At 45.4% G+C, this 13,431-nt stretch overlaps 1 protein-coding gene and 1 long non-coding RNA gene across 6 annotated transcripts; both read left to right on the top strand.

The window, feature by feature from the left end:
- Nucleotides 1-402: 402 nt before the first annotated feature.
- On the top strand, nt 403-3,865 carry LOC100194404 (uncharacterized). The gene is made up of 8 exons (NM_001139433.1): nt 403-636; nt 768-842; nt 1,712-1,768; nt 1,939-2,102; nt 2,650-2,784; nt 2,888-2,990; nt 3,254-3,353; nt 3,475-3,865. Exons 1-8 carry the CDS (start codon nt 520-522, stop codon nt 3,678-3,680), a joined length of 957 nt encoding a protein of 318 aa, NP_001132905.1. The 5' UTR covers nt 403-519; the 3' UTR covers nt 3,681-3,865.
- Nucleotides 3,866-4,116: 251 nt separating this feature from the next.
- On the top strand, nt 4,117-12,542 carry LOC109940237 (uncharacterized). Of its 5 annotated transcripts, none has more exons than XR_004850414.1 (6): nt 4,117-5,564; nt 5,676-5,771; nt 6,006-6,807; nt 6,922-6,973; nt 7,786-11,562; nt 11,642-12,542. It is a non-coding gene; the product is annotated as an uncharacterized lncRNA (long non-coding RNA). The 5 variants fall into 5 exon arrangements; XR_004850415.1 differs by lacking the exon at nt 11,642-12,542 and having other exon boundaries at nt 4,135-5,564; nt 6,006-6,157; nt 6,478-6,807; nt 7,786-8,620; XR_002262922.3 differs by lacking the exons at nt 7,786-11,562; nt 11,642-12,542 and having other exon boundaries at nt 4,138-5,564; nt 6,006-6,157; nt 6,478-6,807; nt 6,922-7,462.
- The last annotated feature ends 889 nt before the right edge of the window (nt 12,543-13,431 follow it).

A 13,431-nucleotide genomic window follows, 5' to 3' on the forward strand; every position in this document is an offset into this window, starting at 1 on the left:
AGGCAGCAGCAGCCAGCACGCTGCACGCCGCGCCACCGCCACACCGTGCCTGCGTGCAGTGCCGTGCCGTGCGGGCTTGCCGATCCCTCCTCACCCCTCTCCAGGGCTTGCGGGTGGTTGGAAAAGCAGAGGACGAGGAGGAAGGCTGCCGCTGCCGCTACCGCTACCGCCGTAGCGCGCGCTAGGTGCCTTTGGCTCACGGGTTCCAGGCCGCCCGCGCCGCGGCGCGCGCCTTTTTCGCTCACACGGAAAGTGCCCCGTGCCTGTGCCGGCCTGCCCGCCGCCCCGCGCGGCCTGGCCGTAACATCCGAACCGCCCTCAATGGCGACACCACGGGCTCCTCACCCTCCTACGCATTAGTAGCAGCGGCCGCAGGTCCGCACCCCCCCACTCCCACGCACACTCGTGCGTCTCTCCTCCTCCTCCCCCGCGTCGCGTGCGCGCTCTGCTTCCCTTGCCGCCGTGCGCTGCGAGGGTCGACTGTCGAGCGCGCGCTGCTTGCTGCTCGCCTGGCCGTCGATGAGCATGGGGCGCTTCGTCAACTCCATGGATCCGACGTCGGGGCTGGAGGTGATCAGGGACTGGAACGGCGTCGCCCAGGTCGTGCTCCGCTCGCCCAAGGGAGCCTCCGCGCGGGTACGGACTGCGATGCCACCCTCTCCTCTCTTCGTCTTGTTGGGCGATCGATCGGCTCCGCATTGATTGGCTGGTCGTGGTTTTGACGGGGTTTTGCCGTCGCTGGCTGGATTGCCTGACTTGCTTTGCAGGTGAGCCTGTGCGGTGGGCAGGTCGTCTCATGGAGGAACGACCGCGGCGAGGAGCTCCTCTTCACCAGCAGCAAAGTGAATCCCCCTCCCCTCTTTTTCTTATTTCCCACACTACTCCTACCGTCGTCCAGTAATCTGTAATGCTTACAGGTTTTCAGATTTTCCTTCCTTTTTGCTTCAGTGTTCTTCTAGCATTTCTGTATGTGTTCCTGAAACCGGCACCTGTGAAAAGGCGTCTGTTCAACCGGGGCTGCAAAGAACAACACTGTGAATCGTATTCATGTATAATTGCCGTTGTTTCTGTAGTCCATCCTGACGGCTGGAGAAGCGAATGACAAATTAAGCTTTGCTATGTGCCTACGTTACCTGTGAGCTGGGACTATTTTGTGGTCCTAAAATTTCAGTAGCCAGTTGTTCATTCTTTGTTACGGTTTTTATATATCATATAGATATGTATTAAGATATTTATTTAAATATAATTATTGTTTATTAAATAATAATAAGGTACATGTGGTTTGGTGGTTAGCTCCAAATTTATAGAGTAGGGGGTGAGGTTTGATTGCTCGCTCTGCACTATTTTATGGCGCTAGAGTCCATAATTTATAGAGTAGGTGGTGGGGTTTGATTGTTCGCTTATACTATTTTTTGGCGCTGGGGTCCACAGGGCAGTAGCTGAGAGAGCGCTGTGCGGGCACTGAACGTGGGTCCACAGGGCACGGTGCTGAGACGGGGTGCATGGGGTGGGTTTAGAGTGTCAGTATAGAGGGTAAAACCGTAATAGTACCAAGCATTAGGTTCTTAATAAAATAATATAGATATAGATAATGGTTTCCCTCGGCTTCATGTGCTGACACCTCCTTTTTCTCGTCTTCCTTAATAGGGCCAGTAGTGGGACTGTGTAGCCTTACTAAAGCACTTTCATGTCTGTTGTTTTTGACGTGCAGGCAACCTTCAAGCCGCCAAATGCCATGCGAGGTGGAATTCAGATGTGTTTCCCTCAGGTGCTGCAGCACCATCCCATCATCCATTCTTGTCACAGTTTCTATTGGATCGTATACTTTTCTGCTGTAATTTTGATTTTGTCTGTGGTGTACAAATTTTACGGATAAGTTGTGAGGTTCTTGCTGTAAAAATTCAATGGGGCTTCTGGTAACTGTAAAATTTCATGCAGTTTGGATACTCTGGGACATTGGAGCGACATGGATTTGCAAGAAACAGGATATGGTCCCTGGATGATGAGCAGCCACCACTGAATCATAATGATAACGGAAGCAAAGTTTCTGTTGACCTTATTCTAAAGCCATCTGAAGATGACCTCAAGTGCTGGCCACATTGGTATGCATTTCTTTGAGGTTTTCTGTGTCCGTATTCCTATGCCATGTGCCTACTTTATGTTACAACTAAATGAGGGTTAATGTCAAATCTCTGTTAAGTATTGTGCCATTGAGGTGTATCGTCTAATGACTGAAGTTGGGTGTTTCTGATGTTATTACTTTCTAGAAGCAAGATTTTGGTAATATTTTCCTGAGATGTTTTCAAAGGATCACATGTGAAAATTAAATCCTTAGAATAAAATTGTGGGAATTAACGAGGATGCATACATTTTTATGGCATTGCTTGTAAGGAGGGCCTTGGATTTGGATATGTGTAATCACTACTACTTCATCTTATGGCATTTCAGTGTTTTTTTCACTATAAAAGGAAATCTAAACAAGGCTGTAGTTGCTTAGCTGGATGGTTCGTTTTCACTGCTGATCAGTATTTACATGCTTAACATTTTTTATGGACCCAGACGCCTTCTCATGCTTAAGTCACAAAAATGCAGACTCGGTAAAATTTATTCATATGAATGTCCTCATGTATGACTGTAATTTGGTTGCAGTTTTGAGTTCCGTCTGAGGGCCTCTCTTTCAAAGGATGGGGACTTGTCATTGATATCACGCATCAGGAATGTCAATGGCAAGCCATTCAGTTTCTCATTTGCTTATCACACATATCTTTCTGTTTCTGACATCAGGTCAGGCATTATTTGCCCTGCACATCGTTCTGTATACCTCACTATCTAACTACTCCCTCAAGTGAATTTCCATGAGTGACATGCTACGCCTTGTTAATTCCAGTGAGGTCAGGATTGAAGGTCTGGAGACACTTGATTATCTTGACAACCTTAGCCACAAAGAACGGTTTACGGAACAAGGAGATGCCATAACATTTGAGTCAGAGGTGAATTTTTTTCCAGTACTTAATGAATTGAATGTACATACAAATTATTTAAATCTGCCCAAACTAGTCTGGGACTTGCATCTTGGCAAGGCCTGCATTTTTTATTGCTATCGCCACACATATAACTATATGCTTGCTTCTGTGGATAGTTAACTGTAGAAGATTTTGGGCTTTACTTGTTTTTACTGGAATTGTACTGTCCGAGATGCTCAAGATTTCTAAGGTCATTGGTGGCCCCTTCTCTTTGTTCAATCTCTTTACAGGTCGACCGAGTCTACGTTAGCTCCCCAAATGTAGTAGCAGTTATTGACCATGAGAAGAAACACTCGTTTGTCATAAGAAAGGAAGGACTTCCTGACGTTGGTAAGATCTGCTGCCCCTTGCCAAAATGCCAACTACCAGAAAATCAATCGACTTTTCAAAAAAAAAAACAACTGTTAACAGAACTACTGATTTCTCATTATAACCACTGCATCCCTGTCAGTTGTGTGGAATCCATGGGAAAAGAAATCGAAGACCATGGTAGACCTCGGCGACGAGGAGTACAAGCAGATGCTTTGCGTTGATGCGGCTGCTGTGGAGAGAGCAATCTCGCTGAGACCAGGGGAGGAGTGGACTGGGAAGCTGGAGCTTTCTGCGGTTTTATCCACTAACTGCAGCGACCATCTTGATCATCCTGTCAGCATCTAGCGTTTATTCCCATTGTAGTGCTATATATTTGCCTCACAAGAGAAGTATGGGCCCCTTTTGTAAATGAGATCAATAGGTAGCTCTGTTATCAGTTAGCAGCTCGACTTGATCCTGGAACCGGCACAATTTGTGACCTGTTTTTTTAATGTGAGTATTGAATGATAGCAGCGCCTTGCTTCATGCATAATGCACACAAAATGGCAAGATTTATCAGGTCCCTGCGACTTTGTTTTTGGAAGGTTTCTAATAATACCAAATAAGGGGATGCATATTAGTATTATAAATACGCTTGTATACGCCTAGATGACTAGTGGATGAGAGAGTTACACGTTGGGGTAAGGCATACGTTAGGAAACCAATTAGAAAAATTCCCTATATGTCATCTCTACTACTCTATAAGAGTCTAATGTAGACCATCCGTGCACCATGGTTCTGTCTCTCTCTCGCCGACAGGTGGACCCATGTCAGCGTTCGCTCGCACTCGCTTCGCGCTTGCGTCCCACCAAAATCCAACTAACCACGTATCTCAGCGCCTGCCGCTGCCGCCTCTACATCTAGGGTTTTCTCACCATACGCTTCATCGCCGTCGCATGGGTTTCCTCACCATACGCTTCGCCGACGGCGGCCTTGCATGGCACCGGAGAGGGCGGCCCCTGCGCGGACGCGGACCACGGCCTTAGCCCCGATGGCGGCGCGCTGCCCCCCCGACCACCCGGCGCGAGCGGGTGCGGCGCGGCCCCCACCCGACGGCGCGGGCGAGGCACGCGGGCCTCCCGGCGGCGCGGACGCGACCCCTGGCCACAGCGGCGGCGGGCGCGACCCCTGGCCCCGGCGTCGGCGGGCGCGCTCTCCTCTCCAAATCTCGCCGTCTGCGCGCGTCCAAATCGAGGAATCCGCGCCCCAAATTGAGGAATCCGCCTCCGCTATGGAAGGAGATCGCCTCCGCTGCGCCCCGACTCTCGGTCGTCATCATCGTCCGTGTCCGCTGTGCCCTGGCTCTCGGTCCTTCGCGCGCGCGCCCTTCATCGACCTCTCTGCCTTCTCCCACCTCGAGGCCCACACCCACGTCGGTGGCGATGCCCACAGACACGCCCACCAAGAAACGCCCTATGCGCTATGCGCCAAGAAACATGCTTCCCTCGACGACGACCGAGAAGACCCGGCGAGCCCCCGCTTGGCACCTTCATCTTCGTGATGATGTTGTCCTTCAGGCTGAAGTGCCACACATGTTCGTTTAGCGTAGGTGCTACTTGGTTTTTGGCGGTGCATGCCGGGTGTTCAACTTAATGTTTCCAAGGTTCTGTGGCAGTGCTAGGCATTTTGGGAGGTGGTGAGCGCCTCGCTTGGCACCTTCATTTTCGTGATGATGCTGTCCTTCAGGCTGCAGTGCCACATAGGTTCGTTTGGCGTAGGTGCTGCTTGGTTTTTGGCGGTGCATGTCGGGTGTTCAACAATGTTTCCGAGGTTTTGTGGCAGTGCGAGGCATTTTGGGAGGGACATCATCATGCCCAACTTGAAGTCGTCCGTGACCACAACAGCGAGCGCGGTGGAGCACAGGGATGAAGTATTGAAGGCGCTGCCACCAGGTAGTACCTTCTTCCCACTCATGACACTACCTCATAGACAACGCAAGTCTAGATGAGATCAGGCTCGCAAGTATGACCTACCTGTTGCCATTTTTTGTTAATCTTTTGAACTGAAGCATCGTGTTTACCTAGCTGTAAGCCGACATGTAGTCTGTAGATCAGCTGTGAGTGTCGTGGTCGTGGTGTTTTCTGTACATCCATCTGCTCTGAAGTATAAAGTATAATCCAATATGATGGACGTTGCCGCGTGGGTTGGCCATGGGATATATTCCCCATTCCTCTCCTGTCCACACCGCAGGTTGGCCATGGGGATGTTTTCCCCTCCCTCCCCTGTGCAATATCTTTCATTTTACCTAAACTTCTGATGTTCATCTAAACTTCTGATGCCCATCGGTTGATATCTGAACAGGTCGGTAGCCTTGAGGAGGCAACTAAAGCTAAAGAAGCCGGTGTAGATGGGATCATTGTTCAGGGACGTGAGGCAGGGGGTCATGTAATTGGTCAGGTAATTCCCAGCTGGTTTCTGGTTTTGACACTGATGGGCAATTGTTCACCACCCATCCATCAGCTTATGTAGTCATCTGTTCATTTGGAATCTTAACCATCCTGTGGAATGCATAACAGCATTTTGCTGCCACTATATATGCAGATTTCAGTATATATTAAATGCTATATATATTTTAATTGTCTTCTTTTATGAATGTTCTCTCAATCAGTTTCTATTTGGAAAAAAACCTAGGAAGGACTGTTTCCAGCGAGAATGACCTCAAGAAGTATGACAAGAAGAACAACAGGTTACAGGTGGATCACCCTTGGAAAACTGCCTGATCGGTCTGTGTCAGTGAATGGTTGGGGCCTTGCTTTCCGGTCCTGCGGTGACTGTGTACTTAGGTAATTTATCTTCTCCCACTTGCCATTACTATGTCAATGTAATTTGCACTGTTTATTATTTCGATAGGAATGAAAAAAATCTTAGTTTTATATGGGCTTCTTCTAGATTTTTTTCTTAATTAATATAGCATTTTTATTCTCAATTCACTCAACTATTCAACAAAGTAAATAAGTCTTGAGTGATCAATAATGATCTTTTCTTAGATACCTGGTCGACCTAATTTTAGGACTATTATGTCAACACTGATTACCAGTGTAGGAATCTTAATTATAATTTATAGCTGATTACCAGTGTAGGAATCTTAATCTGTGCTTGGCAGGCAAAAGCCAAGCCATGCTACCCTGTGCTTATCTACTGTGGTGTTGTCCTTGCTCAAATCCATGCTAGATGGGATCCATGTGGGCATTATGGATGGCCAAAATCCACTCCTCACAAGCGGACCCTTCCATACTTGGCACTCTTCCTTTATCACCCCACTACCATCCCCTTCCATATGCGACGAGGACGATCTGGGAAGCCCACCATCTACTCCCCCTTCCACAAGTCGAGAGCTTCCTATTTATTAATCCAAAGGGTGAACATAGGCAAGGCCGCCACCCCAGTTTCATCCTCCTCTCGTTGAGTTGAATTTGCAAATTGTTTTGTCAAGGTACGTACATTTTCAGTTTTCAAACGTACAAGGTTTCATCCATCTGTTTTTAGTATAATTTTCAATTTTCACTTGAGTTGAAGTTGCAAACTGAGAAGTGTTTTGTTTCATCAGGTAACCCTACACGTGGACAGAATCACCACACTATTACCACTGTTTTGTCAAGGTACATGTTGGTGACTTGTTGTCAAATGCTAAGAGTCAAGAACAAGGCAACATAAAAAGTGTTAAATGTTAAAGTCCTTCGTCCTTCAAGACATTATATCCCTTCGGATATAATGAATTTCAGACGAAGGTTATGAGGGAAAAGACCTTCGTAAGTCCAACATATGATGAAGGAGAATACATACATGGAATACGAAGAATAACACAGATATTATCACCAATTTATTTCTATTTTGTATTATCAGAGTCATAATAACAAATTATAAATGTACCTTTGGATTGTCGAAAAGTAAAGATACAGGCATGATGCGAAAAGCAGATGCCAGATCAGCGTGAACAGTACGGGAATATTGTTCATCTATTTATAGGCACAGGGCGCAGCCCGTGGAGAATTACATTAATGCCCTTTACATTTATCAATAATTCTATAGTGATTCTTCGAGGTTCAATTTGTCTTTTCACCATATAAGTCGGTTCCCCTTTTCTGCTGTCATGCCGAAGCTTTTTCTGCGCATAGCTTTGTGATCATCTTATCCTTCGTTATGATCGCCTTCCGTCCTATTCAAGCTTCGTCTTGACCATATTCCTGTATACTCGTGGCCCAATTCCGAAGATACCTGTTCACATATTTCACTTGGAAAACATTGTCAAATCATATTTTTGAGGACCTTCGGAAGCCGAAGGCCCCCAACAGTACATACATGCTTGAGATGCAACACTGATAGCAATTCATTTACATAATTGGATCAAATTGGTTTATATAGAAATGCAACACTGATAGCAGTTCATTTACATAATTCTCTCAATGGTTAGGATATAACTCGACGCGAGGATAGTGAAAGGGTCTATGACTGCATGGCAGTGCGTGGGACTCCTCATCCAACCCTGCATCCTGGCCCGTTGCTCACTTCATCTTGCCGAGGTTTTTCTGATGTCAGACTGCTAATAGATCTTTGGTTAGCTCATTGTTATCTTCAAATCAAAACTGTTGTGATTGTCTTACGTTCATGTGCCTACTTTGTACTGGAACATTGTATGTTCCTACTTTGTCTACTTTTGTGAAGGACATTTCTTTAAGGTTTCCTACATATATTTTCTACATGCTTTACTAAAAACTCACAAATTTGTCTCGGGAACTTCATACTGAAACATTGTATGTTCCTAAATTGTCTACTTTTAGAACAAGAATGCTAGATTTGATATGTCCTTCCTCATGTCCTAAACCTTACTTGGAGCTACTGGGATAGAAGGGTCGATGTTAGATGTGGTTAAGTGCAGTGCGTTGGAATAATGTTTTGCTTGTAACCTTTTGAACTCGGGCCAGGATGGTTTAGTTTTAGCTCTAAACTCCAATTTAGTTTCCTCTGCATTGGCTTTACGTATGTTCTCTGAAACTTCTCAGGTTTAGATAGTGATCTACTTCATGCTCAAGGTCTCCATGGAAATCCTACTCTCGAAGTCGAGTGTCGTGACCACGTTCTATTTTAAGTGAACAACTAGCATCGTGGCAATCTTTCTGGCAGTTCTTGGCCTGACGGTTCTTCCGGTCAATGTCATCATTTGGAGCTACATCACCAACTTGTTCTAGGACAGGTATGTGCATGATGTTTGCTATTCGCTTACTATGAAAGCCAGACCGGAGAGACCATCAACCCAACCGCATTTTGCTAATCCTGCACTCGTGGATGCCTGATGTTAATCTCTACTACTCTTAAGACATTACTGTAGGCGTCCATAACAGTTGGTGCACGGTTCTGCCTGCCGAGGATCCCCACCCTCCTCCCCACGCCGATCCGCCCCACCCTCCTCCCCACCATCGATGGAACCTTCCATCAACGCCCTCCTCTGCTCCGCCATCAACGCTCGTCTCCCAATAGCGGAAGGTGGCCGAGGATCCGCGCCATCAACGCTCGCCATCGGACCCGTACGCGATATCAGCACCGCCATCATGGAAGGTTGCCGAGGCCGCCATCAACGCCATCCTCCCCACGCCGTCGATGGCGCGCGCAGGCAAAACCGTGCACCTCCTCCCCACGCCGAATCTCCTTCCGCCATCAACGCGCTCCTCCATCAACGCGCGTTAACGGAGCCTCGGCCACTTTCCCACACCGAATCTCCTTCCGCCATCAACGCGCTCCTCCATCCCCTTCCATTCTTGCATCGACCTCGGCAACCTCTGTCCACTTACGACTACAAATGGGGAGGCCTACAGTTGATCCCCACATCTCTCCCCCAAGACACAGATTCAATCATTGATCCCCAGGCCGCAGATTCAACCAAGGTGCGTAAACTGCTTGTTAGGGTTTCTAGAAATCAAGCTTTTACCACGAATTTTTTGCTCTATATAAGCTTTTACCATGTTGCAGAAGTGCCCACTTCATTCAGCTGTATGTCTACGGGGTGGCTTAAATAAAGTGTGTGCTTTTAAACTTGCCCTGTACTGTTGATTTAAGTTTTAAGTTCAAGTAACTTGAGCTCGAGGTGAGATACCTTTGGGACATGGAATGAAGCTCAGTGTCTCTTACTCTCTTTGAACATTTTTGTGCTATGGTTTCATTCTGCACCAAAAATAAAAATATTAGAATCATTGCATTCTTGCTGCCATAGTTATGATTTGTTGGAATAGTTTTAAGTATGACTTCTAGGCTCTAGCTGTGAGAATGATGTTTCTGAAGTGAGTTCATTTTTCGGTGCAGATTGTTGCAATAAGGGATATCATACCTCCTGCGCAGAGGGCTGCATTCAATGATGTGTATATTGCATACGGATTGATGGATACTGATCTGCATCAAATTATTCGTTCAAATCAAGCTTTGTCAGAGGAGCACTGTGAGGTACTTGTTTCGTTCAATCTAAGGAATGCACTATTACTGTCGTGCTTTCACTGTACTACAAGTAGGTAATAATACTGAAACCCATACATGCTTATATGAAATAGATCAAGGGTCATTTTATTTGTGATCTCAAGAGAATATTTTGTAGCCCATTCGGAGATAGCATAATATGCAGCACATTATACAATTAACTAGAGAAGGACAGGCCTGGCCTGGTGCATTGGTGACTGGTGAGTCGAGGGTTCGAAGCAGCCTCTCTGCATTTGTGGAGGGAAGGCTTGCCTTGGTCAATCCCTTCCCAACCCCACTCGTATGGGAGCCTTCGACACCGAGTCTACCCTTTTAATTATACAATTAACTACCTGTTAAACAAATGTGTTAAAGCTAATAATTGTTGGAAGATGGCATATCCATGTCTTATGCTTGTAAGTTACAGATGCATTGGTGTTGTTAACATGATATGAAATTATGAACCCTTGAGCACAAGTGTATTTCTGATGCCCTTGTATTATGATTTTGTTTCTTGCTTATTGTGACTCTTGTTTCATACTAGCGAAGTCTTCCTTATTTGACACTATATACATGTGCCTTTTTGCCAATCATATCCATGTGACGTCCTTGCATGGAAAAGGGTTGGGGCTGTGCCTGAGAACTCATGCTGTGTCCTTCCTAGCTTTTTTTAACATATTTTCTTGATAAGCTATAGCTGAGTGAAAAATTAGATAATAGAATAATATAGTGATTTAACGCTCTTCCAAACACTGACAATCTCATCAAGCAACTCCTGTGCTGCCTTCAGATACTTGAGTTTCGGATAATCTTTTAGAGTAGACTGTAAAGGACGGATATAGAAGATAGATATAGAGGACGTTGTTGGAGTGAGTAGAGGACGTTCTGATCCTCTAAATTTAGGGTACAGAACCTTTTAGAGTTCCTTGTTGGAGCTAGTCTAAGTTCTACAAGCTAAGGCTGTCTCCAGCAGCGTCCCCTAAATTTCGTCCCCTAAAGGAATATTCCCTGTACTTTACAGGACACTCTAAAAGATTCTGTCCTCTATATCTTCTGTGTCTCCAGCAACGTCCCCTAAATTCGATCCCCTAAAGCTACAGTGTTAACAGAATTCGTTTTTTCTTTTCTTTTTCTGTTTTCTTTGTTTTGTACCCATTTAATGGTACTGAAAGGATGCTAAAAAATTTGTAATCAATAATATTACAAATAATACTCTAAAAACTATGGTTCATTAATAATTTCGAAATGTACAAAATAAATAACATTGCAATTTATGTTCTGTGCAATTATTGTGGAAAAAACGTGACACCATATTTGTATCGTACGAAAAAATGTTTACGAATTCACATGCTTGCACCGTAAGCCACGACACTTCTTCAACAAGCCATTGTCTAGCTTCGGCTGCACGACAAGCGCATGGCTTCTCTCCGAAGCCTATCCCTTCTATAAATAATCACTACTTCAACACTTCACTCACACTTCGCATACACTCATCCACAACAATGGACCGGTTCGTAGATTCCAATATTTTTCTTAGGATGGCACAAGACATGGAAGATGAAGACCATGAGCTCGAGGTTGCGACGTACCAACATCGTAGGCGTCGTGCTCTTAACGAGCGTCGGTACGCTGGTTCCATTCCCGGTCGTGTTCGAATCCATCGTGACCATATCAGTGGTGATGCAAGAATCCGAGCCGACTACTTTTGCGCCCAACCGGTTTACACGGATGCACAATTTCGGAGGAGGTATGTTTATTCATACGCACATGTATTAACGTCCATAGTACGTACTTCACAAATGTACTTAAAAAAGTTTGCAATATAGGTTTCGCATGCGTCGCCATGTGTTTGAGCGTCTCGTTCTTGATGTGCAACAAGTGGATCCGTACTTCGTTCAACGTCCAAACTGTGCCGGTGAGCTAGGCCTATCTGCCCTTCAGAAAGTTGTTGTTGCCGTACGTATCCTTGCATACGGTGTTCCTGCGGATGCCGTTGACGAGTACGTACGAATTGGAGAATCTACAGCACATGAGGCTTTGAAACACTTTTGCACTGCCATACAAACTGCTTTTGGGGGGGTACTATCTTAGGAAACCTACTCCTGCTGATATCGCTAGGCTTCTCCAAGTTGGAGAATCACGCGGCTTCCCTGGTATGCTTGGTAGTGTCGATTGCATGCATTGGGAGTGGCGTAACTGCCCAACTGCATGGAAGGGGATGTTTACCGGTCGCGGTAAACACCCTACAATGATCCTCGAAGCTGTTGCCTCATATGACTTATGGATTTGGCATGCATACTTCGGCATGCCCAGTAGCTGTAACGACATCAATGTTCTTCAGCGTTCAAACCTGTTCGATTCACATCTTAATGGTGATAGTCCACCAGTGAGTTTCTCCGTCAATGGACACACCTACAACATGGGATATTACCTAGCAGATGGTATTTATCCGGACTGGCCAGCGTTTGTGAAGACAATCCGTCATCCGTATGATGTGAGGACCCAACATTTTGCCACAGTTCAAGAGTCTGCTAGAAAAGACATTGAACGAACATTTGGAGTACTACAGAAGCGATGGGCCATAATTCGTGGTCCTGCATATGGTTGGTCTCCACAACACATTGGAGATATCATGAAAACATGCATCATATTGCACAACATGATCGTAGAAGATGAAGGACCTTCGTCTTTGAACACAAGCTTCGACAACATCGGAGTTTTGGCGGATACTAGTCATGGTTCAATTTTGGAGCGCAATGAGTATATCAACAACAGGTACGACCAACTACATGATCCAGTGAAATATAATCAGTTGCAGGTTGATCTAATCCACCACCACTGGGCGCGGCTTGGATCTGGAGCTGCTTAAGAATGAAGTTTATGTCTGCCATGTGTTAAGTATGTTTGTCATTGTCATGTCTAGTGTGTTACGTCGTCAGTTATGTTAATCCGAAGGTAGTATGTGTTAAGTAAGAAGTTTGTCATGTCGTCTGTTCCGTTATTCCGAAGCTAGTATGTGTTAAGTACGATGAAGTTTATGTTTCTACTATGTGTAATGGAAAAATATGAATAATAGAAACAGATGAATGTTTCTAGTAATCCGAAGCTGGCGAATGTGTAATGCTATAATTCACGAATGATATAAGAAGTCCACTATTATTAAGCAACGTGACTCAGTTCTAATATGACAGAACATAAAATTGTCGAGTTCAGAAACATTAAATTGTTCTAAAAAACAAATAAGAGTACTTCCTCAACCAGTCCAATGAACATTCACTTGCTTGACGACGAGCTTCCAGTTACCCTTGCAAGAATCTCCTGTTGTTTTGCCTCGTGGTACTGGCGAAGAAGGGGGTTACATTTTGTCAAATCCATGCTCAATATGAGAACCTCCTGTTCCGTGTCCTCCTTCACCTTTTGTCGTTCCATCTTCATCTTCTCTAAATTTAGCTTCTTCCTCTCCAATATCAGTTTCTGCCTCTCCTGTTTTTTCATGAACTCCAACTTCTTCTCCTCAGTTGAAGCTACTGATTTGTAGACAGATAACCGTTCCAAAGAGAGCTCACCCATTCGTGTTAGGTACTCCGAATCAGTGGATGATGTGTTCTCTGATCTT

This window comes from Zea mays, chromosome 6, assembly GCF_902167145.1.
Source record: "Zea mays cultivar B73 chromosome 6, Zm-B73-REFERENCE-NAM-5.0, whole genome shotgun sequence".
NCBI lineage: Eukaryota > Viridiplantae > Streptophyta > Magnoliopsida > Poales > Poaceae > Zea > Zea mays.